This window comes from Clarias gariepinus, chromosome 25, assembly GCF_024256425.1.
Source record: "Clarias gariepinus isolate MV-2021 ecotype Netherlands chromosome 25, CGAR_prim_01v2, whole genome shotgun sequence".
NCBI classification, from domain to species: domain Eukaryota; kingdom Metazoa; phylum Chordata; class Actinopteri; order Siluriformes; family Clariidae; genus Clarias; species Clarias gariepinus.
In genome coordinates, this window is record NC_071124.1 from 9,717,485 (window position 1) to 9,743,197 (window position 25,713).

Here is a 25,713-nt window from a genome sequence, read left to right on the forward strand (position 1 = left end):
GAGCACAAGAAAAAGTTTAATGAACGCTCACGTGTCACATTTGTCACCCATCGAGTATGATAACAGTATTCTGTTTAAGGGAAACAAAAAATGATCAAAGAGGGAGACATGATTGCCAATATAATCTTATTTATAAAGCCTGTGTAGAGCCTGCGTAGATGTACCGTTTACTATTAACGCTAAATGCTGAAAAGCCACACCAGTAAATAACACATGCAGCTGAATAATTCTGCTTTTATGCTTGTGTAAAGGTGGCACTTCAGAAGTTGACATGGTTTACTTCCTTAGGCTAAATGTCACAAAAAAAGTTAAATTAATTAATTAGTTTTTTTTTTTTTTTTTAAACATTATATAGCACAACCTGTAAAAAAAATAAAAAATAAAAACTTATGGGTCACGCCTCTTATTTTTTTTATTTTAGTTTCCAAGAGCAAATGAATTAATGGACAACAGCTCCTTTTCCGATTTCCAATTGTGGCGTCAAATAAACGCAGCTTAAAGATGCAGCTGTCTGCTACGCATCAATGTAGTTAACCAGCTAACTGAAATCAGTAAACTTGAAGTCTCAGTCCTTGCAGATTATTGTCATTTTTATTTTAGAGATAAAATGGCTTGCTGTAAGAATTCTGTGCTTTTTTTGTAAGAAAGTAGGTGATCCTAACAACAGCCAGGCTCAGTTTACTCCACCTATTTGTATACAGTATATTTATGGATTAACCCGAGTTTAGGCGAAGGCAGCTCCTGCCAAGATAGCGACGACCAGAACACCCACGTTTGAGTTTTTATGCCATTCTTGAAGGTGATATTATGGTGGGTTTTGCAGTTGTTTTTTATACTATGGGGTTGAAGATGATTGACCATTTATTCAGAGTTGGGTCACACCTTCCTCTCAAAACAGACTTAGCTCTTAATTGCAAGAAATTGGTAACAGTACTCTAAGATCCTGGTCCATGTTGACATGACTACAACTATATCACACAATTCCTGCAGATGTTCATGGCCGACTACAGTGAAACCTGACATGGTCTAGTTCCCACCCCAAGAGACTTGGAAGATATTCAGTAAGACACACACACACACACACACACACACACACACACACACACACACACACACAGTAAACAAAGAAAATAACGCTTCCTTCCCCTTCACCATCTGTGACAAAATGGCTCCCAGAGCACCATCTGATGCTTCGATCTGCAGAAAAAAAGAAAGAATGAAATCAGTAAAATGTGACAGTTTTAGGAAGCATTGTTAACACTGCTCCAATCCTTGTACCAAGTCTAGTGTTTCTGTCAGTCTTAAAAGACAAGAGGTGGGTGACATCTGTGTCTGTAAAACTAGTGATAACAAGGTTACAACTGTCTAACATCATTTTGAATGTTGATGGTCCAGATATCATACTCTACATTCATCCACCTGATCGCACACTTCCTACAGTATGCAACATGTCCCGCTTGACGCAAAGATCTCAGGATAAGTCCTTAGATGATATCAGCCTTTACAATAGCTAATTATTTCCAAGTAGGTACTGAGGTGCACTTGTAAAAGAATATGTTCCCACTAAACAATTATTAATCATCACTGTTCTCAGTAATCAATCACTAATCATTATTGTTCCCAATAACCAATCACTAATCATTATTGTTCCCAATAACCAATCATTGATCATCACTGTTCCCAGTAACCAATAACTGATTATGCAATAACTGATCATCTTTGTTTCCAATAACTGATCATATTTGTTCCCAATAACCAAATCACTGATCATTATTATTCCTAGTAACCAATCACTGATCATATTTTTTTCCAATAACCAATCAATGATTATCATTGTTCCCAATAACCAATAACTGATCATCTCTGCTCCCAGTTACCAATCACTGGTCATTATTCTTCCCAATAACCAATCAATGATCCTCATTGTTCCAATAACCAATCATTGAACATCACCATTGTTTTAATAACAAATAACTGATCATCTTTATTCTCAGTAACTAACCACTGATCATCATTGTTTGTCATTTTTGTGTACATTCTCAGTAAATAGTCAAGGTGACTCCTTCTAAGATGTCAAAAACTATATATTCCTTTCTATCCTGTTAAAATTCTAAGTGTTTTTAGACAACTTAGAAAGCATCCAAGTGTTTTCTTCATGCACTGCATTTTGCTATGCAAATGATAATAACAAATGAGTGTCTATGCAAACTGTTCTACAAATTTGACAGGCGACTTTAACCCACATTTGGGCATGCATTATATACCCTTAACCCTGAAAAAATATGAGCAACACTTCTGTTATCCTGATTCTGGATTATTCTCCTTTCCTCGTCTGATGATGTTGTTGCTCCATGTGCAACTGCATGTAGTGAAAGCAGGCACAAGACTGCAGTCTGAGTATGTAGAGCCATAAGAACAACCTGCTGCTGCTACTGCAGGCATCTCCTGAGAGCAATATGACACTGGGGAACTAACACACACATACACATTCATTGCGTATCATGTGAGTCAAGCCAAGTGGGATTTTATGATTATTCCTTTTGTTGTTCCTTCAGAAGCATGATGCAACGTGGACGATGATGCCATCTTCTCCAAGAAGCATTGGTCAAACTCCACATCAGGTGATTTGTGCTGGAGCATGAGCTCCAAATGCTGGGAAAATTAAGAGAACTATCAGAACCCATAGTGAATAATTAAAAGAACTTGAGATTAGCAGTGTGCATCATCCCTGCTGAGCATTAAATAAGAAAGATTAGTGGATTATCATATTTAGTATTTTATGGATTATAAACAGTTCCCTGGCAGAACAGATCTGTTGAAAAAAAATGTATTCATGACAAAAATGGAGGGCTGTACAACTTAGTAAATATCAATTTGTGTATAATTACTGTAGAATTTAAAATATCACCCAGGGTGTGTCCTGCTTTGTGCCTTGAGTGCCCTGTTATAGGCTCCAGCCCTCTCGTGACCCTGTACATGATAAACAGTATAAGAAAAGGGTGAGTGTGTGAGTAAAATATAAACATTTTAAAAATATATATCGTTAAACTTTTCTGCTCATCACATTTGTAAAGAGTGCTAATTTTCATTACCAGGCAGCTCAAACCAGTCTGGCCATTCTGTTCCTCGGATCTCTTGTCTTCAACAAGGAATTTCTGCCTGCATGTTTCCTGTTTTTCCCACCATTTTGTGTAAACTCAAAATGGTTATGTTGTGCATGAAAATCCCACATCAGTGCATTGTGTCTCAAACCAGCCCTACTAGCACCAACACCCATGTCATACTCAAGGTCAAAAAGATAGCACTTTTGTCTTCATTCTGGTGTTGTCTTTTGATTTGACTTGATTTAAACATTAACTTAAGACCTGTATCTGCATAACTCTTTGCATGGTGCAGCTGCTACAGTACAGTAGATGATGCTACAGGTGTACATCCATGCTTAATCAAGATCATGGTAAGTGTATTTTTTGAATTGTAAGTTATTTACATTGGCCATGTAATCAAATGCTTATTGTTATAATAAAGGTGTTCATGTGCACAAATCAAGAATAAGGATTTAATAAAAATAAAGATATTTAGATGTACCATACTGTTAACTGTTTTCTAGGGAATATAAAATTTTATGTTATATCCAGTATATACTGTCCCCTCCAAAGGTATTGGATTGACAAGGCTCACTGTTAAGAGGAAAAGAAAAATTGATTTTTTTAGAGGTTATTAACTTTTTACCAATCTAGAAGCATGCAGAACTATGTTTTTTAGGTGCTGTAAGGGAATATTTTTTTTATCATCATCACTTTTAACGTGCATGTATTCTTTGCTTAATAATTTATTAAATTTATCGTGCATTATCACTATACCAGTGATACTTTGAATTTAAACAAATTAAACAAACAATTTCATTATAAATCCTTTTTCCCGATAACCATAATAGATACTATTTTTGATGCTTTATAAATGATTACTTACATAAGCAGGCCCAGTTTGTTTCATGTGTTAGGAATTTCTCCTACTGGAAATATTGTGATAATATTTAACATATCTAACACAAAGTGCAGGGCAAAACAACACTAAGTTCAGTGATGCTATACTTAGTGTATAGTTTTTTTTCCAAACAGCATAAACTACAGCATTTCTGTAATCAGACCTTAAAACTTGCAACTTATCATAAATCTGACTTTATGTATTTACCCACTTCCAAGATTTCATGTTAACATAAATGTTTACAGGTAGATTATTTTACCTAGAAGTTACTATATCACAATTGCAATGGGTCAGATGTTTACATACACTGTGCCTGTTTTCCAGTAAATAATGTTGTGACTTAAGAAGCTTCTATTAGACTAATTAACATAATTTGTGTTAATTTGGGTGTCTAAAATCTAAGGAAATCAGACCAGACCTCACAATCTGGACCTTGGACATGTTTGGTTTCACAGGTACAACATTCATTCGTACCAACAATACCATGCAAGTATAAAAAATATGGGACTACACAGTCATCATACCACTCAGGAAGAGTTTTTTTTACAAAAATTAACAACAAAGGATCTTGTAAAGACAGAAAGTATCGACTTGTAAGACTGATATTGAAATATCTTTAAAAGGGAAGAAGTACTGCTCCGAAACTGAAGAAAGAAAACACACTTCGGACTGCAGCTGTACATGGGGACAAAGATTCTACTTTTTGGAGTAATGCCCTCTGGTCGGATGAAACAAGCTCAGGTTGGCATCATTATGTTGTGGGTGTGTTTTGCTCCTGGTGAACTTCACAAAATAGATGGCTTAATGAGAAAGAAAGGGTATGGGGATATATTGAAGCAACATTTTAAGACATCAGCCAGGAAATTAAAGCTCTGACACAAATGGGTCTTCCAAATGAACAATGATCCCAAGCATACATCCGAAGTTGTGGCAAAATGACTCAAGGACGATAAAGTTGAGGTATTGGAGTGGCCTTGGCCTCAATCCAATAGAACATTAGTGGGCAGAACTGAAAAAGTGTGTGTGAGCAAGGAGGCCTACAAACCTGACTCAGCTGAACCAGTTCTGTCAGGAGGAACGAGCTAAAATTCCAGCAACATATTGTAAGAAGCTTGTGGGAGGCTACCCGAAACATTTGACCCAAATGAAACAATTTAAATGCAATGCTTTGTATGTTTTTTTTTATGTCTCATTCCCATGTCCGTAAAAAACAACCCCCTCGTTGAGTTCCTCATTCCTTATATGGTAACACTTCCTAAAGCTTGTGTCTAGACGGATATACATGCAAATGGCTCACTGGAACCCCTTTTGTCTAACCAGAAATGCTAATGTCTTTCCTAAAATCTGTCTGTCTTATCATCTTCATCATATGACTTACATGTTAATGACTTTAGATGTTCAAAAGTTAGATGAACGAGTTTATGTAAAATATATTGCTGCATTACGTTCTGTATCTCATTTAACCATCAAAATTGGGTCATTATTAATCTCTGCACATTCAATAGATACAGTGGGAAACTGTTGTGTTAGCAAGCTAGCATACATCTCCAGGGCCGTGCAGAGACGTTTAAAGGGGCGGGTGCTCAAAGTTAAAAAAAGATAGAACAGGCTGAATAACAACAACTCACATTCATGACGAATCTAATATGGAATTGCATCATAATGTATGACTGTCTTTAGCAGCCTCACACAGCTCCTTTTGTAGCTGTTTCTTTCTCCTCCACTTACGAGGCATGTCTAGAATATTTGTTATATTATTAGTAATAATTTCAAAAAAATCTATACACATAAAACACACAAACATTCTGCACCTTCCAATTAATTTGCCTAATTCTCCTCCAGCTCCGCACCAGCCAGCCTGCAGAAAATGCGCGAGCTCGTACCCGGTTCGTAACGAGCGCGCTCTTCCCTCAAGGGCGAGCATTGGTTAATGGCAGTCATGTGACTGATGCAAGCCAGATCCTTTTATTTAGCAAAATTGAGATAAATAGTTACATTTTATTGTTGAGGGGCAAAGACAGGGCTCCATACGCACATACACATAAAAAACAACAACAACAACAACAACAAGAAAAGAGCACTTGAGGCATCCTGGAGGAAAGGGGCATCTCTGTTTACCATATTTCGGTGTTTACCATATTTAACAACCATATTCAACAACTAAAAAATGCCTGTATGTTCAGGCTAGAGCTAATGCTTGTACAGTACAGTATTTACAGAATAACTCATTTAAAAAATGTACTTTAATAAATTGTCAATATTTTCCATTTTCTAACATATAGAATTTGAACTGTTGTGCTATAGAGGGTGGGCTGACATATCGACTCTTGGTGTGGTTTTCAAGTTGCACTAGGGCAGAACAACAGGCACTACAGCGGGTGGTGAAAGCAGTGGGGAAAATCTTCGGCACAAGTCTTCCAGGCATAAGTACTATCTACACTACACGCTGCCTTCATCGAGTACGCAACTTCCGGAGGGATCAGCATCACCCTGCACATCACCTGTTCCAGCTACTGCCCTCAGGTAAAAGATACAGGTCCATAAGGGCCAGAACCACCAGACTATCCCACAGCCTTATTCCTACTGCTGTGAGGCTGCTGAATAATCAGGCTCCCACCTCTCGGACCTTGCTCCCATCTATTCTTACATATCACACATCATTACAATAACTGTGAACTGGACTTTGCATTGATGAAGCACACGAAATACACACATGGGGCAAAAAAAGTATTTAGTCAGCCACCAATTCTGCAAGTTCTCCCACTTAAAAAGATGAGAGAGGTCTGTAATTTTCATCATAGGTACACCTCAACTATGAGAGACAAAATAAAATAAAAAAATCCAGAAAAAACATTGTAGGTTTTGTAGATTTGTAATTTATTAGCAAATCTTGGTGGAAAATAAGTATTTGGTCACCTACAAAAAAGCAAGATTTCTGGCTCTCACGGACCTGTAACTTCCTCTTTAAGAGGCTCCTCTGTCCTCCACTTGTTACCTGTATTAATGGCATCTGTTATCAGTATAAAAGGCACCTGTCCACAACCTTTAACAGTCACACTCCAAACTCTACTATGGCCAAGACACCAGAAACAAAATTGTAGACCTGCACCAGGCTGGGAAGACTGAATCTGCAGTAGGTGAGCAGCTTGGTGTGAAGAAATCAACTGTGGGAGCAATTATTAGAAAATGGAAGACATACAAGACCACTGATAATCTCCCTCAATCTGGGGCTCCACGCAAGATCTCACCCTGTCGGGTCAAAAAAATCCCAGAACCACACGGGGGGATCTAATGAATGACCTGCAGAGAGCTGGGACCAAAGTAACAAAGGCCACAGTACCACACTGCGCCACTCAAATCCTGCAGTGCCAGACGTGTCTCCTCGCTTACGCAAGTACATGTCCAGTCCCATCTGAAGTCTGCTAGAGAGCATTTAGATAATCCAGAAGAGGATTGGGAGAATGTCATATGGTTAAATGAAACCAAAATAGAACTTTGTGTTTGATGGAGAAAGAATGCTGAGTTGCATCCAAAGAACACCATACCTACTGTGAAGCATGGGGATGGAAACATCATGCTTTTAGGTTGTTTTTCTGCAAAGGGACCAGGATGACTGATCCGTGTAAAGGGAAGAATAAATAAGGCCATGTATCATGAGATTTTAAGTAAAAACCTCCTTCCATCAGCAAATGCACTGAAACGTCGCTGGGTCTTTCAGCATAACAATGATCCCAAACACACTGCCCAGGCAATGAAGCAGTGGCTTCGTAAGAAGCATTTCAAGGTCCTGGAGTGGCCTATCCAGTCTCAATATTTCAACCCCATAGAAAACCCTTGGAGGGAGTTGAAAGTCCGTGTTGCCCAGCGACAGCCCCAAAACATCACTGCTCTAGAGGAGATCTGCATGGAGGAATGGGCCAAAATACCAGCAACGGTGTGTGAAAACCTCACAGAAAACGTTTGACCTCTGTCATTGCCAACAAAGGATATATAAGAAAGTATAGAGATAGAATTTTGTTATTGACTAAATACTTATTTTCCACTACAATTTGCAAATATATTCATTAAAAATCCTATTTTGTCCCTCATAGTTGAGATATACCTATGATGAAAATTATAGGCCTCTCTCATCTTTTTAAGTGGGAGAACTTGCAGAATTGGTGGCTGACTAAATACTCTTATGCCCCACTGTACATAAACACAATATATGCATTTTTTTTCTTGTGGTTTGTGCCCCCCTATATCCTATCTATATTCTACCTTACATAGCCGTTATGGTTATTGCATTGCTGCACTATGGTTGCATTTTATTACATGCCGGGAGATGTTGCCAAATGATATCTTGTTGTTATTTATACTTGTTATTTTTAACAATGACAATAAAATGAAATTGAATTGAATTGTATAGTTTTACTCTGTAGTCCAATTTATATGCATTCAATTTAATTTTCTTAATAATTATTTTCATTTATTTTGCCTTGCTTGAATTTATTGAAACATTTAATAAATCAATAAAAACATTTTTGGATTATTATAAGAATAAGGCTGGAGTCAGTGCATCAAGAGCCACCATGCACAGACGTCTACCCAGCAAGACTTAGCACCTGCCAACACTGCCAGAACTATTACTAACTGGTTTGCTAATGTGCTTAATAGGCCCGCAAACTCGTCTAACTTAACGCCTATAGAGAATCTATGGGGAATTTGTCAAAAAGAAGATCTGACCCAATAATACAGGAAAACTGAAGGCTACTATCAAAGCCACACAGTCTTTAATAATGCTTCAGCAGTGCCACAGGCTAATCACCTTAATGCCATGCTGCATTGATGCATTCATTCATGTCAAAGGAGTCCTTTTCTGAATTGTTAATTCTATTTGAATGGCTCTTAGGAAATATTATAATATTTTAGGATACTAGAATTTGGTTTTCATGAGCTATAAGCCATCATCATCAATATTAAAACAAACAATGGTTTGGAATATTGAACTTTACATGTAATCAATATAGAATATGATAGTGTAACTTATTTAAGTAAATACCAAAAAAAACTTAAAGTTCTAACAACATGCAAATAATGTCCTTTAAGTCTGTTCTGCTAACCTAAAATGATTAGCTTATTATTTTTAGATAAGTGATACATGTCAAAGTAACACCCACAGGACTACCAGGATACAAGGTTTTCCACCAGCACATCACCCAGAGTATCATACTGCCTCTGCCACCTTGTTTTCTCTTCCCATAGTTAATTCTCATAACATGTTAATTCTTATGCCAGATAGGTTACACAGACACAAACAACCGTCCACTAGATGTACATAAAAACAGGATTTATCTGTCCAGGCCATCTGCTCACATGGCTATTGTAGGTGCTTTTGGTCAGCCTGGCCATTCTGAGCTGTCTGATGCTACACAGCAAGCTGGGATGCACTGCGTGTTGTGACACCTTTCTGTCCTTGCCAGCTTTTTTAGCCATTTGTGCTACCAAGTCTCTTCTGTGGTATCAACCCAGATGGACGACAGCACAGCCCAGATACAGCTACACATACAATGTTTTATAATTTATAATTCTACTACATGTAAAATGTGTTAAGCAATAATACGTGAAGTTCTTTAATACTGCATGTGTAAATTCACAGGTAAATGATAAACCTGGTAAGTATATGAGGATGAGTCAAAAAGTATCTGCACTTCAGTTATATGAAAACTTCTGTTGGTCACAATGGCTTATCAGCACGTTTTGATCAAAGCCACTGCTCCCCCGCCATAACGCCCCCCCAAACCCATCACGCGCAGCATGGTTCATTTGTAACTGCGGTGCAAGAAAAAAATAGATGCCCCACTTCTGACTTGCACAAAAGCAGGGCAGCGCCATTAATTCGTTTTTTGTGGTCTGAAGGTGCACCTGGTGCCAACTCACAGAAAACCATAAACAAAAGCATTTGGAAATCCACAAACTAAATTTGGACCGATGCTCTAAGGAAGGTAAAAGTATCTTAAAGAAAATCATTAGTGGTGACAAGACATTGACTCATCACTACAAGCCTGAGAGGAAATTATAAAGTATGAAACGAAAACATTGCCGGCCAAGAAAAAGTTTAAAAGTCAACTAATATCTGGTTTATGTGGACATCTTGTGCTGCTCTTCATGCTTCTCAAATGTTTCTGCAGCCCTTACTTCTTCCTGTCATATGCGCCATTGCTGTAGACACATCGCAGTCTGTTTCGAGGTTTCAGTAGCTATGGCCTTTTTTCCCTAATGTTACAAATGTTACATTCTCACAGACGAAATGACGTAAAAATTTATAGTGAAGCTGACTATTATTCTCCTTCTCCCTATTTATGTATGCTACGATTCTATGTGCACGTTATCCACCTTCTCTGGGTACTCTGGTTTGCTCCCACAGTCTAAAAACATCCAGATAAGTCTAATTGGTGTTCAGAAATTTCCTATAGGGTGTAAATATGCGTTTAAATGTCAACTGGAGGTCTTAAATACGGTAAAATTCCTATTTTATGGTTTTAAAATGGGAATAAACACAGTGGTAATCACACTTGGCCTTCACAGTCAATAGTTGAACCACAGAAGTTCCTAGCTAAATGAGTGGATATATATGAAAAGTTGTCGACAGATGTGTATTAAGGATGCACCGAAATGAAATTCTTGGCCGAAGCCGAACAATAATGAAATGCTTGGCCGAAGGCCGGAGGCAGAATACCGAACGTGGTGTTTCGCATTTTTTTCCATTTATTTTGCCAATTTATATTAATTATTTATTAATAATAAATTGCTTTTCAGAAAAATAAATCAAATAACAAAAATACAATTTCAATATATTTATTTAGCACTGAATTTTTTTTTTAACATTCCAGCAGATATTATACAAACAAAGCACAATATAACTTAAAATAAATAAATTAGTAAAATATATATATTTTTTAATTTGGCCATCTTTAAAGCCCCCCTTCTTGAATAGCCTATGTTAGGCCTATAACTGACTGCTGAAAGAATGTAACTCTGTATGTCTACAACAACAAATGTGCATTGAATAGTGCAAAAAATGTGGATTCGCTGCTGCTGTTGCCGTAGCCGCCGCCGTGTCTTTCTCGTACTCTGCATGATGTTCGGGGTGTCTTGATTTTAAGTGATAAATTAAACTTAAAGTGCTGTACGTTTTTGCAGATGCACCCCCTCTGAACAATTCAGCAGAATAGTGTCTGCAAACGCACCTCTCACTCTGCGCGGGTTACTATTTGATTGTGTCATTAAAAATGTCATTGTTCGGCAACCAAAATTATTCGGCCGAAAATAGGCAAAAAATATATAAAAATATAATTTCGGTTGCCGAACATTCGGTGCATCCCTAATGTGTATTGAAAAGCAGGATTATGTTGAAAATTTGGTATTTGTCTTTTTAATAGGTAATTCAAATAAATAATCAAGTGCGGGTAATTTTGACTCACCCTCAATCGTATTGTATTGTGAAATTCATTTTAACACACAAATCCAAATTCATCTTTTGCCACAACTACAGGCAAGAGGAATAACCAGAAGCTTACTCACTCATCTTCTATACCGCTTAATCGTGTATTCAGGGTCGCGGGGACCTGGAGCCTATCCCAGGAGGCTTAAGGCTTGAGGGCAGGGTGTACCCTGCACCCTGTCACATTGGTACAACCTGGACAGGGTGCCAATCCATCACATGGCACACACATACATACACACTTTGGGCAATTTGGGAACGGCAATTAGCCTAATCTGCATATCTTTGGACTGTGGGAGAAAACCGGAATACCCGGAGGAAACCCACCAAGCACACACAAACTCCAAACACAGAGAATCGAGCCTGGCCGGAATCGAACCCAGACCCTGGAGGTGCAAGGCGACAGTGCTAACCTACTCAGACATACCAGAAGCTCCATCGGTACATTTTGTACTCAATGTTTGAGTAGGTGGCAGATTTTTTATTTTTTTTAAGTTATTAGTTTACTTGACTATATTTGTTCTTTATTACGTGAAAATAAGGCATGCTTTGTATGTATTTAAGTTTTCTTTTAAAAATATACTGTATTTACTCCAAAATAAACCGAAGGACAGATTCGGTTGCAAACGCAGTCGCACGTGCTGTGACGTCATGATGTAGCTCACGCGAGCAAGCGCGACACAATCGCACAAACATATATCCTTTTGTTTCCACGACCGTAAATGTCGGTTATATACGGTCGATATCTATAAGCGAAAACCGGTAGATATATAAATATTTTTTTCCTCAATGACATTTCAACTCCCTTTGTTTGACAGGGAGACTTTTTACTCCCCCAACCCCCCATTTCCGCTTGTCGGAGCGGAAGTTGCTCTGTAAGCCGAGGCCTCGCACTTCCAATGGCGACTGAAAACTGGCTTAACGGAAAGCGGGAGCGAACTCGAAGGGGACCCGAACCGTGCAGTCAGAATTAAATAAATAATATCCGCCGCGAACAGGACATTAAAATAAGTTTGAGGAGTAGCACGTCGGCTAAGTTATGGCTGACACAATGGACAATAAAGGGAGTATTTCGATTCTTGAATCGGGTAAGACACAAGAAAACTAGTTTAATGTTTTGAACCGCTAGCATCGCCGCTTCATTCGTTTAAATCACATTTCACTCATTTATTTTTGTCTTTTTGCAGAGCTTTATTATCTAATTTCACGTTTTCTAACCACCGGTCCGTGTCAGAGAGCGGCCGAGGTGAGAGCCTTGTGTTTACTACTCGGTTCTGTGCCTGTGGTTTGTGTCTAAAACGCTATATTTTGGTTAAGAGTGCTCATTATAGATCACCTCTGATCTCTTGCAGATTCTCGTGAGTGAACTGGAGGAACATCAGGTGTGTGTTTGTGTGTTTCGTAATAAGCACAAAGCCTGGTTCGGGTGAATCCGACAAAGAGCAGGATTTCATGCTTATCAGTTTTAATAGCTCGCCCTGGATATTAAAGATAATCTCCTTGATTAACTTATCAACAATTTGATCGTGTTTAAAGTCCTGTTATTTCTCATCGGCTCTCTGTCCTCGGCAGCTCCTTCCCCGCAGAGTGGACTGGCAAGGAAATGAACATCCAAGATCGTATGAAGACGTGGTATGTTTTCATCTTTCGCCTTTAATCGCTCCATGTGTGCATGTTTCTGATGAATGATAGTAATTTTGATCAGATTTGGTTAATCGGCGATCCGGAAGAATCGTATGCCGCCATTTCTATTCCAAACAGAATAATTCTACCATTTCGGTTTTAATGCATGCACTCTTCTCTGTATCATGCTTTACACAGAGTTTTTTAAATCATATTTTTGTTTTGTTTTTGACCGCACTCGCTTATTTAGTGTCGTATTGCAGTGAGGGTGGAGAATCACGAGCGGTATGACGTCACCCCTGTCCGGACCAATCAGCTTCCTCAAACAGCAGCTCGCGTTTTATTTTTTTTATACTGTACCCGCGTTCTGATTGGTAGACGCGCGTTCTTGATTTGCATAAACGCGTCATTTTCAACCCACTTCCTTTTCAGACACTCTATCATGAACAGTATGGTTAATTACTATTATTATTATTATTATTAGATGTGTTTGATTTTTCATTTTATATATGAAATCCTATTCCATGCATAATTGGTGTGTGTGTGTTGAGTTGAGCTGCAAAGTAGTCAAATTAACAAGTGCATGCAACCAAACCTCCACCCACACTGAAATACATTAAACATAATTATATTGAAATCTTTGAAATTGTGTGAAGTGTTAACGTTGCCGGCGGCAATGGTAACACATGTTTGGGATTCTATTCCTGCCTCAGGTCTGTGTGCATGGAGTTTGCGTGTACTCCCCATGCTTAGTGGGTTTTCTTCAAAGACATGCAGATTAAACTGATTGGCATCCCTAAATTGCCCGTGTGAATGAGTGTGTGAGTACTGTATGTGTGTGTGCCCTGCAGTGGGTTGGCACCCCATCCAGGGTGTGGTCAGCCTCGTTTCCCAAGTCTCCTGGGATAGGCTCCAGGTCCCTCTGCAACCCTGTATACATTATAAAGTGGTATAGATGGCAAGTGAATAAACATTGCACTGGGAACATTAATAGTGCAGCTGTAGTGCCACTTAAATATCTTAAGCATAATCATTGCTGTTGCCTCCTACAAACAAACTTCTTACCAGTTTTCAGTGATATTAAATGTCCTATTATTAAAAACTCCAATGCATATGCCAGGCATTGGTCTCGACACTTCAGAACAAAGTGCAGATATACGAGGCAGTCATGGCACAAAATTTCAGCTGGTTAGCAATCAATGACATGAGACGCGTGGTGGTGTCGATGATGGTAGTTTAATTTTTAGGATCTTATCTTTTTAAGCAACATCTACAGATAAGAGAGGCCTAAAGATCCATAAGAGAGGCCTAAAGTGCTGCCGCATTGCTCTTTTTAATCGAAAAATGAAGCAAAAACTAAATGCCCCTGGCACCACTATGAGCAAGTAGTTTACCTGCATTTTAAATAAGGTAGGAACCAGAACAACATGTTGAAGAAACAAGTTTAAGCTAAGGGAAAAAATAAGCTTAAAAATTCATTATAAAACAATCCTTATACGTCACTAGGTCTGGCACGTTAATTACGATTTGCATTATGCAGCTCATTCGGTGTGAACATTGCCTTAAAGGACACATTGCTCCACTTGTGTGCTCTTGTTGAAACTTAAATATAGAATGCATTATTTTCAAGCACTGTCTTTAAATAAGCACTGAAATGTAATAGATTATTTCATGCAGTCTGTTCATTTTATTAAAAGATGTGTATATATAAATTGTTTTTATCTAGTGACCTCACACTGACTGGGGTAAGCTCTGGATCCACTGTGACTCAGGATGTCAAGTGGTTGTCAAAGATTATTTATTATTGATTGATTATTTAACTAAACCAGTCAGATCAAGTTGGATCTTATAAAGGAGCTTCTGTTTCATGCAACTGACATCTGCCACATGTCGTTCTTTGATGATCCGTCAGGTCGCCGCCAACAAACATATTGCACCAGACCACTTGCTGCAGATATGTAAGCAGATCGGTCCGATCCTCGATAAGCAGGTGCCCTCAGGTTTGCCTGGGGTGCGTTCTTTACTTGGAACAGGGAGACACTCCTTACTTCGTACAGCTAAAGGTGGGGTAGTATTAACATTTATATCATTTTTTAATCTTCCTGAAATACACACATTCTTTTTGCCTACTATTATCTGTTGATGTTATGCAGATTGTGGCCATAGCCGATGGAAAAGCTCGACTTTTGCTGCACTGCATCGAGGGAGACCACCGGAGAGGCCTTTGAGCTGCAGGGATGCCCCAAATCTGGGTAGGTAGCGGTGCTGTTTTACTGGATAACGATGTTTTGAACAAACCCTGGTTTCAATTAAAACCTGGTGGTTCCTTTTTTCCCACTTTCTGTTTGCTACTTGTGTGTAGGTGAGAACACAGCACTCACACTTTGGTTGAGACCAAAATAACTAGTCTGAAAATGTGTGGATGAGAAGGCCTCAGTCTGATTGCAAGCAAAATCTAGTGTGGTTTGATCGCAGTGGTCCAGCTCTCAATCGAGCCAGTTTCAGGAAGTGAACCAAATGTCTATGGTTTGACTATCAACAATATTTTGAAAACTATGTTGCTGAACAGTTATCCAGGTCAAAAATATGACTTGTTTTGGATAGATGGACTCTCAAACAAAAAGACACACCAGTGTTAATTTATTAATTGTTTATTGAGCACTAGTGTGGTGTTCTGAGTGTGGTCTGAGTATGATTCGAGCCCTACAGGCTTCCCGATGACATTATTTGCTTTGTTGTGGTTTGCGTGTGCGGTGTGAAACCAAACCAATTGCTAACCAAATTAGGAAGGTATCAGATTCACTCAGATTTGGCAAACAGGGTACCAGCAGGGAAAAGCTGGAACATTTAAAAAACCTTGTTAAGTAAAAAGAAGTTGTGAATTATTCAGTTTTGAAAAAGTTATGGAAAAGCACTTCCTGCCAGAAAGAGGAAGCTGTGAATGATGCACGAATGCATGAACACAGCCTGGCAAACTTCGCTTCTGTGTTTTTATTTATTTATTCTAATTTTTATTAAGCTTTTGCTGAGTCTAAGCATTAGGTGTACTAATGACTTCACTTCAGCACATCTTGGCTACTTGAGATTGGAGCCTGATCTAAAGCAAACAGTCTTGGATCTCTGTTGTGGTGCTAATTTTGTGTGTGTGTGTGTATATGTGTGTGTAGTGGAAGTATGCAGAGGCAGGGAGTTGACAGGCACTCAGCGGTTCAGTTTTGTCCATCCTGTCAGTGTATATCAGAGCATCAAAATGCACAGGAGGATTCTAGGACATCTCTCGGCCGTTTACTGCATTGCCTTCGACCGGACAGGATCCAGGATTTTCACGGTGAGAGCTTTCTTTAATTCTGCAAGGTTTACTCTGACTTGCTTTAGGTGTTATGGATGTGGGGAAAATCGATTTAGTGATGTATTGCGATTCTTTCTGTAACCAAGACTAAGCAATTTTTCTCTGGGATTAATAAAGTTCTTTGAATCTTGAATCTAATGCTATAGCCTAACTGAGTGTGAGTGCTATTACGTCCATCTGGGTTCTTTCTGATACCGAGATTTCAGTACCTGTTGGCATCCCAGAGTATGAGGTGAAGAAAAGTTTTAGGAAAGCCCCTCATCTGAAGCATATCATTAGATGCACCTGCTGTTGCTTTGCTAGCGCATGAACCCTGAAACTGCTTTGCATGTAGAACAACTTCGTGCAGAATAAAATATTTAGCAAAAGAAGCACTATTAAATGAAACGCTGAAAGGCTCTTTGATGTGGTTCTTCATGAAGTCAATCAGCTTTGGTTGTACTTTTTTTTTCTTTTCTTTTCTTTTTGCTTCTTTTTTTAGGGTAAGATATAGTTAGTTAAGATATAGTTTACTATACATGCCATTGGACGTTATAAAAAATCCTAATACTAATTTCCTGACTGATCATTCTAAATAACAGTAAATACATTTTATTGGGCTGGAACTTACCTCCTTTCCATTTATGTCCTTCAGCACCTTGGCAAACCGCTTATAAACAACAGCGTCACAACAAAAACTGCACAAAAATACTTAAAATTTTAAGAAAGTACATTTAAAAAAGAATCTAATTAATAGAATCTGCATGTTTATAAAGGACATACACTTGCCAGGAATAAATATTAGAAATATTAATGACAGTGTCAGCTAAGCTTTTGTTTTTATATTCCTGTATAGTTTGCAGAAGCAAACAGATACCATCTGATGATATGTAATAATATAACATTCAATTATTTGCAACTTACGGGACAGTAAAATAATTTTATTTTATTTTTTTTATAATTTTAAAAATCTCTTTTCCTTCCTCTTCAGGGTTCAGATGATGCCTTGGTCAAAATTTGGTCCTCTTTTGATGGGAGGCTCCACTCCACTTTGCGAGGACACCACGCTGAGATCTCAGACCTCGCTGTCAACTTGGAGAACACGCTCATTGCAGCGGGAAGCTGCGACAAAACCATACGAGCCTGGTGCCTTCGTACCTGTGCCCCGGTGGCGGTGCTACAAGGTCACAGCGGATCAATTACCTCTTTACAGGTACGCTACACGCCGTTTTTACTCCAAGTTTATGTAACGGGTGTGATTTTGACCCCAGTGTCTCGCCCCTCTTAGTTTTCTCCATTTGCCAAGGGCCCCAAAAGGTTCATGGTCTCTACAGGAACTGATGCAACTGTCTGCTTCTGGCAGTGGGATGTAAATAACACCAGTTTCAAGTAAGTGTGTTTATTTTGGTAAATTTATTCTCTAACTGTTAGACAAAGCCTTTACAGAGATTTCCTAGTACCACAAAGCCATTGTTGCTTCTGTAACAGAAAACTTGTTGTAACCTGTAACTTGTTGCAGTAAATCACATGTAGCTCATCAATAAAGGAAGAAAGGGGAGAGTTTTCAGATTTTTGTAGATTTTTTTTTATAACATTACTAACTTCTGTGGTCTGATTAATAAAATAGCTTGTTTAAAATTAAGTGCATAATAAAGGGCTAATAGATATGGATTTGTTGTACATTTAAAATGCTCAATCATCGAGCCACTGTATCTCTTGTTAGACATTTTTAGAAAATGATGTATGAAATCCTGTTCTGTAATGTGTCTGTTTTAGCGATCGTCCCGTGAAGTTCACAGAAAGATCGAGACCCGGTGTTCAGATGGTGTGTTCCTCATTCAGCCCAGGTAAAGCTAAAAAGTTGAAGGCTTCTGGAAAATAGCTTCCCAGTGTGGCTGAACATTAGCAAGCAAGTAGACAAAAATTGGGACCAGTTTCATTCCCATTTATTTTAAACTGTCACACAGTGAGCACCTGGTGTTTTCAATTGTTGTTATGGGGGGGTTGACAGATGTTAGTGTCGCCTTGACCTCAAAGATGTCCCGAGTGGTTTATTTCCTGGCAATTTACCTCATACATGATACAATAAGAAATTCAGTTGGATAAATTTTTATCTAACATGCAAAGACTTTGTAGCATCAACTCGTTTTTAACCAAGCGTCCTGTTTTTAGGTTTAAAAGACTTTAATGTAACTGAGATAAATTGTCTTTTTTGATACAGGAGGCATGTTCCTAGCCACAGGAAGCACGGATGACGTAATCAGGATATACTACTTGGGCAGTGGGACCCCGGAAAGAATAGCAGAGCTCACGTCCCACACGGTAAGAGCATGATTTTTAAACATGGATGCGTCATTTGCTGTTCTGGGATTTAACTGAAGGTAACTGGATGAGATGTGATGTGCGGTTTTAATTTTTAGGACAAAGTCGACAGCATTCAGTTCTGCCATACAGGAGAAAGGTATGTGGTATTGTATTATTATTTATTAATTCATTTATTTTTAGTCAGATTGGTGAAGATGGTGAAGTTAAATGCATGTCTACACTGTGTAAATTATTACATTTTTTTGTTCCCCACCTTTTAATAATCCATTACCATCATCATGTGGTGATAGCAAACCTTTCATGTTTTTATTTATTTATTAAAATTGATTGCTTCCAACCCAGGCACTGAAGACCCCTGGGTGGTGCTGTCATAAAATGATGTCGCATTGAACTGCATATTATTTGTTTGTCTCAGGTTTGTAAGTGGCAGTCGTGATGGCACCGCCCGCATCTGGAGGCTGCATCAGAAACAACAATGGAGAAGTGTTTTGCTGGAAATGTCTGCTACTTTACCAGGGTATGAGTACCCCAAAATTGACAGTGAATCAGTTTTAACCTATCTATGCAGTTTAAAGAAAACCATTAACATTCTTTATGCCCTTTTTTTTCATGAATATACTCTTTTGTGTTACAACCACAGGCAATAATTTGGCCATTTTGCTATATTTCCTCCATACAGCTCATTAAAATGTTTATTAATGCTAAGTAATAAAATAATTTTCATATACACTTAAACAGAATAAAATTCCTCAGGGTTTTGTGATTAAAAAAAAAAATAACAGTCCTTAGTAGTTTTGAAATTTTCGGCCTTGACTTATAAGCTAGATTAATTTATGCTGATTACAGAACTGTGCCTGCGGAAGAGGAGAGCTTCTTCAAGCCGAAGGTCACCATGGTGTCATGGGATCGTCATGATAACACCGTTATTACCGCCGTCAACAATCATCTCCTCAAAGTGTGGAATTCTTACACAGGGCAGCTGTTACATGTGTTAAAGGTACAAACCAAAAATGTAGCGAAAAAATTCTGTTTTTGTGAAATTTATTTGGAAAAGTTTACACTGTGATTTGAGTCACACAATAAATCACCCAAACACACATTTAAAACACCCAAAAAAACACCAAAATATTTTAAACCACTGTATGGGATGTGGTTACATGGTACCACTCTGTAGTTTTAAATAAAAGTTTATTATCTGGTAAAATGTTGTATAGAACGTTTCTGAAGTTTAAATGTTATGTGGCATGAGGTTATAGTAGAGCCACAGGCAGTAAATATGGCCATGTTTAGATTTTAGTAGAGGTGTTATGATCCAAAAACCTCTGTTTTTTTCAAGTAATTAATTCTGGATAATTTGAATACACAAATAACTGGGCTGTTTACTTTTAAACAGATTGTAATGCTGTGTTCTTCGTTCTTTGCAGGGTCATGAGGCAGAGGTGTTTGTGCTCGAGCCACACCCGTATGATCCCCGTGTCATGCTGTCTGCAGGTCATGATGGCAACATTTTCATATGGGACCTTATACGAGGCACAAAGATTCATCACTACTTTAACATGGTGCGGTATTCTAGTACTGCTTTATACAACTTTGACACATGATGGCTGTATTAGCATTAGTATATCCATACATCCAGGCATTTATTTAATTCCCACCTTAATCAGTGGGCAGAACTTTAACCTGAACAGTAAGAAGTTAATCTTACCTAAATGTATTTATACTTCTTTATGTGTAGATTGAAGGGCAAGGCCACGGTGCTGTTTTTGACTGCAAGTTCACCCCTGATGGTCATCGCTTCGCCTGTACAGACTCTCATGGTCACCTGGTGATTTTTGGATTCGGGAACTCCAAGCCTTATGAAAAGGTTTGTGCACACACACACACACACACACACACACACACACACACACACACACACACACACACACACACAAAAAATCTCTACACTTTTAAAGATTGTTATTCATGACGATCCTGTTTGCCGGAAATGTTTTTTTATATGTAATGCGGTTAATAAGGGCTTTTAACAGTTCCATTTGCGTTTGTGCTCCTATCATGTTTACAAGATGTATAACACGTCCCCAGGGTGTCCCATATACTCCAAACACTTTATTTGGCAAAAATGCGCTTAATTTTTAATGCATCCACTAAATGATTGCCATTTCTCGTAAACACACGAGTTGGTTGTCTTTCTCCCATTTAAAATGTAATCACGTTAACATGTATTATGCAATTTAATACTCTTTGAATGCGTTTTCCCAAATTGATCTTTGTTCTGTATCTATTTTGTGGTACACCATGTCCATAAGCACGCTAAAAAATATTTTTTCGTAGTTTATATGGAATACTAGAGGGTAATCGCGGCTCCGCCCGCGTGCAGATCCTGACGCATTTTTTAGTAAACGATGAAGCGAACGATTGAGTTTACAACAAAATTAAGTAATGTGTAATTTGTTATTTTTAATATTCTGCAGAAGAAAGAAGTCATCTCTCTTGTTTTTGATGTGATGAACTTGCACATTGTTAACCGACAACTTCAGGTTGTAGTAAAAAAAAGTTTTATTTAACTACTGTCTTCACGTGGGACAATGACAGGTTGGTAAAACATAGAGTAAAAACAAATAGGTAAACCATGCTGTTTGTAAATAGGTTTATAATTTTATGATATGAGTGACTTTAAGGCGCCATGGATGTCTAGTGGTTAGCACTGTGGCCTTCAGGGTTGAAAGTTTGATTCCCGCTTGGGATCTGTCCGATGTTGTTTGCATGCTCTCCCCATGCTTGGTGGGCTTCCTCCAGGTACTTTGGTTTGTTCCCACGGTCCAGAGTCATGCAGATTTGGGTAATTGGCTTCCCAAATTGCCTATAGTGTGTGTATGTGTGTGTGTGTATGTGTGTGTGTGTGTGTGTGTGTGTGTGTGTGTGTGTGTGTGTGTGTGTGTGTGTGTGTGTGTGTGTGTGTATGTATGTGTGTGTATGTATGTGTGTGTGTGTGTGTGTGTGTGTATGTGTGTGTGTGTGTGTGTGTGTGTGTATGTGTGTGTGTGTATGTGTGTGTATGTATGTGTGTGTATGTATGTGTGTGTATGTATGTGTGTGTATGTATGTGTATGTATGTATGTGTGTGTGTGTGTGTGTGTGTGTGTGTGTGTGTGTGTGTGTGTGTATGTCCTAGAAATTAATAAATGAATTTAGTTCAACCGTTCGCTCGATAGTTCATGACTGGAGTTTCCTACAGTCTACCCGAGCCTCCAGGAACGAACTGGACTCAATTTTAACTCAAACACATCTCCTGTTATACTGAACTTCCAGTCTCACACAGTATGATGCAGATCAATCCCTGCTAGCCGTTATCACGCAAATGAGGATGGGTTCCCTGTTGAGTCTGGTTTCTTTCAAGGTTTCTTCCTATTACTGTCTCAGGGAGTTTTTTCTTGCCACTGTCGCCGTCATCCTTGGCTTGCTCACCAGGGACAGTCTTATCATTTTGATTCATACACATTCACATTTCAGACAAACTTAATTATTTTGATTGTGTAAAGCTGCTTTGCGACAATGTCAATTATTAAAAGCGCTATACAAATAAAAAATTAAAATTGAATTGAAGACATTGTCGCATTTCAGTTATGTAATCATGCTACTGCCGCATCCAATCTGGAAAGATTTTAACTATCTGGAACTTGTTGAAATTACTTTCAGCTTCCTGATCAGGTGTTTTTTCACACTGACTATCGTCCGTTGATCCGGGACTCCAACGGGTTCGTGTTGGATGAGCAGACCCAACAGGCGCCTCATCTTATGCCCCCACCTTTCCTCGTGGATGTCGACGGGAATCCTCATCCTCCTAGATATCAGAGACTTGTACCAGGGAGGGAGAACTTCACAGATGAACACTTGGTTCCTCAGCTTGGATATGTTGCTACAAGTACGACTAAAATCTCTGTTCTAAGTAGCAGCCTTTTCACTTTAGTGTTCTGATTATGTTTATAAATGTTTTCTAGGCAATGTTGACTTATGATATATTTTTTAAAATTAACCAAGTAAGCAGTATTGGATATTGATCCAACTCTCAAATAGTTAACAAAGCATCAGTGGAAAATGTCTAGTTAAGCTTTTTTAAAGGCATTACTCAGCACATTCTTTGGTTTTGAAGGTGACGGCGAGGTCGTGGAACAGGTGATCAGCCAGCAGCCAGCTGAGAGCGAGGATCCTCAGGCACGCCGTAGTGTCTTGGATGATGCCATCCGTCAGCTCCAGGAACAACAGGACCAGCAGGCCACGAGGCAGCAGGGTACACCCAGAAGAGGTGCGTATCGCTAATTTCTTACTTTTGTGTGTTTTCTTACTAAGCATAAATCATATTACGATTATGCAAGCACATGCATCTACATGGAGCTCAAATCATTTAGCAGTAACTAGATAGTTGTGTGTGTCAAAAATGAGTATGAAATGTCAATCAAGCTGATCCAATTTTTTCCTGATTTTGCTGTGCAGTGTCTCTAAATGAGCGGATGGAGGTGCAGTCTCCACCCAACGTGGGCCTTCGGCGCAGCGGACAAGTGGAGGGAGTGCGTCAGATGCATCAAAACGCCCCACGCAGCCAGATGGCAACAGAGAGGGACCTGCAGGCGTGGCGGCGCAGAGTGGTAGTGCCTGATCTCACCACCAGTGCATATAGGTAAGGACTTTAAATAGCAGGAATGTAGATTATAAGATAAATATTTACTAATCCTTCGTAAAATTTTCGTCCTGCAGTAGCATAGACGAAACACTAATTCATACACGAGTATTGGGGGGAACAAAAATAAAAGGGATAAAATATACCAAGTACACATAAGTACTATTCATATATACATCAAACATATGACTTGCACGAATACTGTGTGTGAGATTGTCCAGAGCTGTGAGAATAAACACAAGTGGCAATTCACTTCCCATCAGCAACAAGGAGGTCGACAGTACCCTAGTGTACAGGGACTTATTAAAGAGTTTAATGGCTGCAGGTATAAACAACCTCCCATAACGCTCTTTAGGGCAGCGAACCTGTCTCAGTCTATTCCTGAATGTGCTCTTTATTTTTTGTTAAGAAAGCACAGAGTGGGTGAGATTTATTGTTCAATAAAGTCTTTATTTTATTTTTATTAAATGTATTTTGTTTGAACACAGTCTTTAGCGAGTCCATTTTGATTCCTACGACCGAGCCTACTTTCCTGAGCAGCTTATTAAGCCTGTTGGCATCTCTCTCACTCACCCCACTGCCCCAGCACACCACAGAATATAAAAATGACACTGCATAATAAAACACATCCAAAAGAGGCCTGCAAACACCAAAGGACCTGAGGCCTTCTGTAGTGGTTTATAATTTCATAATTTTATAAAGTGTGGCTTTAATGGTAATGACTGCTTTTCTTGCGATCTCCAAATTTGGCACATGCTTGATAATTGGATGATATAAATGGGTGTTTCATAGCAGCAAGCTACGTTGCTGTGACGACCTATCTCAGGGGGCTTAAACTAGTGGAGCCCAGAGTTCATTTCAGTAGACATAGCGGAGTAGTCGCATACAGCAGACGCAATACTGTAACAAAATAAACTGGCTGTAGGTCAGGGACTCCATTACCTATACATGATCTAGTGATGCTTTTTGGGCTGAGTCTGTTGTGGTTACTCTTTCAACCGCATTGCATTAATGTACATTATTGAGCTGAAACCCATCAGCTCATCGAGATAGACAATATCTACAGACCCACTGACAGACTTGTCAGACTTGCACTGTTTATTTCCATAGACCGGTTAAATAAGCAAGCTGTAAACATGGCTTGTTTATAGGAAAACAAGGGGCGGGGGTGAGAGAGAGAGAGAGAGAGAGAGAGAGAAACACTTCACATTGTTTTGTTTATAACTCATCACTTTGAATACATTTTAAGCATCATTTGTTAAATGTTTAGTCATGCTTATATATAAAAGTATCTATATAACTGGACCTTTTTTTTAATTTTTTTTTTTTTTTTAAGTAAATGCCTCTGATCTTACCCCTGTAATGGAAATTAACAATTTGTTCAGGAACAATAATAATGACTAATATATAAAACTTTCTGTTGCAGGGATCAGGAGTCTTACAGAATTGTTAAGGGAGAGGAAGAGATCACCCTCTACAATGCCAAGAAACGCAGAATTGCACAGAGCACCTTTAGGGTAAAATATTTTTTTATGTCGACGTAATATATTACAGCTATACTTAATATGCTGTAATATAATGTACTGTATATACTGCAACTTAATATATATTCAAAGCTTATTATTGCTAGGCTATAAATATACTTGCAGTAAGTACTTTAACATTTATTTTCACTTAAAGTAATGTTTGTTTTTATTTCATGTGGTAGCAACTAAGATTTCAGTAACTAAGAGTAACTAATTATGAATAATTTGATAAATGTTTTGAATTGTCATATGTGACTTGACCTCTTCTCACTATTTGTGGAATTGGTGTAAATGCAGGACGACTCTGATGATGAGACACCGTGCACTAAGCGCGCACAGCCACGTAAGCGACATCGCAATTTGGAGAACGCAAACAGTCTGATTGAGTTTTCTTGTGAGGAGGGAGAGGACACTGCGTCATCTGAGGTAAGTTGCTTGTTTATTTCTTGATTTAAATTTTTTTAAATAAATTTAAATAAAACATTGTTGTTTGTGATGTGTGTTGACTTGTGTCATCCTGCTGTATGTGGACATTTAGGATAATGAAATTGAAGCAAGTGAGGAAGACTCATCAGTTGAAGAGGAGGAGGAGTGGAGAAGTGACAGCTCAAGGTACAAATCCATAACTTTCAAGTGGTTTGCCTCAGTGTAATGTCATCTTGCTTTTTTTAAAAAAATTGTCATGTCATTAGACATTAAGTAGCCCTGCCATATTACCTCAAGTATGTCAAGGCTGTTCAGTAATTTCTGTACGTCTGTTTTTAAA

At 38.6% G+C, this 25,713-nt stretch overlaps 1 protein-coding gene across 3 annotated transcripts in view; it reads left to right on the forward strand.

Moving 5' to 3' along the window:
* Window positions 1-12,216: 12,216 nt before the first annotated feature.
* Window positions 12,217-25,713, forward strand: part of brwd1 (bromodomain and WD repeat domain containing 1) — a 56,154-nt gene continuing 42,657 nt past the window's right edge. For 2 of the 3 annotated variants that reach the window (XM_053486959.1, XM_053486960.1), the window contains exons 1-22: window positions 12,292-12,555; window positions 12,655-12,713; window positions 12,820-12,849; window positions 13,040-13,099; window positions 15,003-15,153; window positions 15,244-15,342; window positions 16,258-16,418; window positions 17,410-17,631; window positions 17,707-17,807; window positions 18,195-18,265; window positions 18,640-18,740; window positions 18,839-18,879; window positions 19,159-19,260; window positions 19,590-19,740; window positions 20,168-20,302; window positions 20,479-20,607; window positions 22,443-22,668; window positions 22,897-23,049; window positions 23,238-23,421; window positions 24,848-24,938; window positions 25,245-25,373; window positions 25,486-25,559. In XM_053486959.1, coding sequence (XP_053342934.1) covers window positions 12,507-12,555; window positions 12,655-12,713; window positions 12,820-12,849; window positions 13,040-13,099; window positions 15,003-15,153; window positions 15,244-15,342; window positions 16,258-16,418; window positions 17,410-17,631; window positions 17,707-17,807; window positions 18,195-18,265; window positions 18,640-18,740; window positions 18,839-18,879; window positions 19,159-19,260; window positions 19,590-19,740; window positions 20,168-20,302; window positions 20,479-20,607; window positions 22,443-22,668; window positions 22,897-23,049; window positions 23,238-23,421; window positions 24,848-24,938; window positions 25,245-25,373; window positions 25,486-25,559 — 2,519 coding nt within the window. In that variant the 5' untranslated portion in view covers window positions 12,292-12,506. Of the gene's footprint in view, window positions 12,556-12,654; window positions 12,714-12,819; window positions 12,850-13,039; window positions 13,100-15,002; window positions 15,154-15,243; window positions 15,343-16,257; window positions 16,419-17,409; window positions 17,632-17,706; window positions 17,808-18,194; window positions 18,266-18,639; window positions 18,741-18,838; window positions 18,880-19,158; window positions 19,261-19,589; window positions 19,741-20,167; window positions 20,303-20,478; window positions 20,608-22,442; window positions 22,669-22,896; window positions 23,050-23,237; window positions 23,422-24,847; window positions 24,939-25,244; window positions 25,374-25,485; window positions 25,560-25,713 lie in introns of all 3 variants that reach the window. The other variant, XM_053486958.1, reaches the window with a different exon arrangement.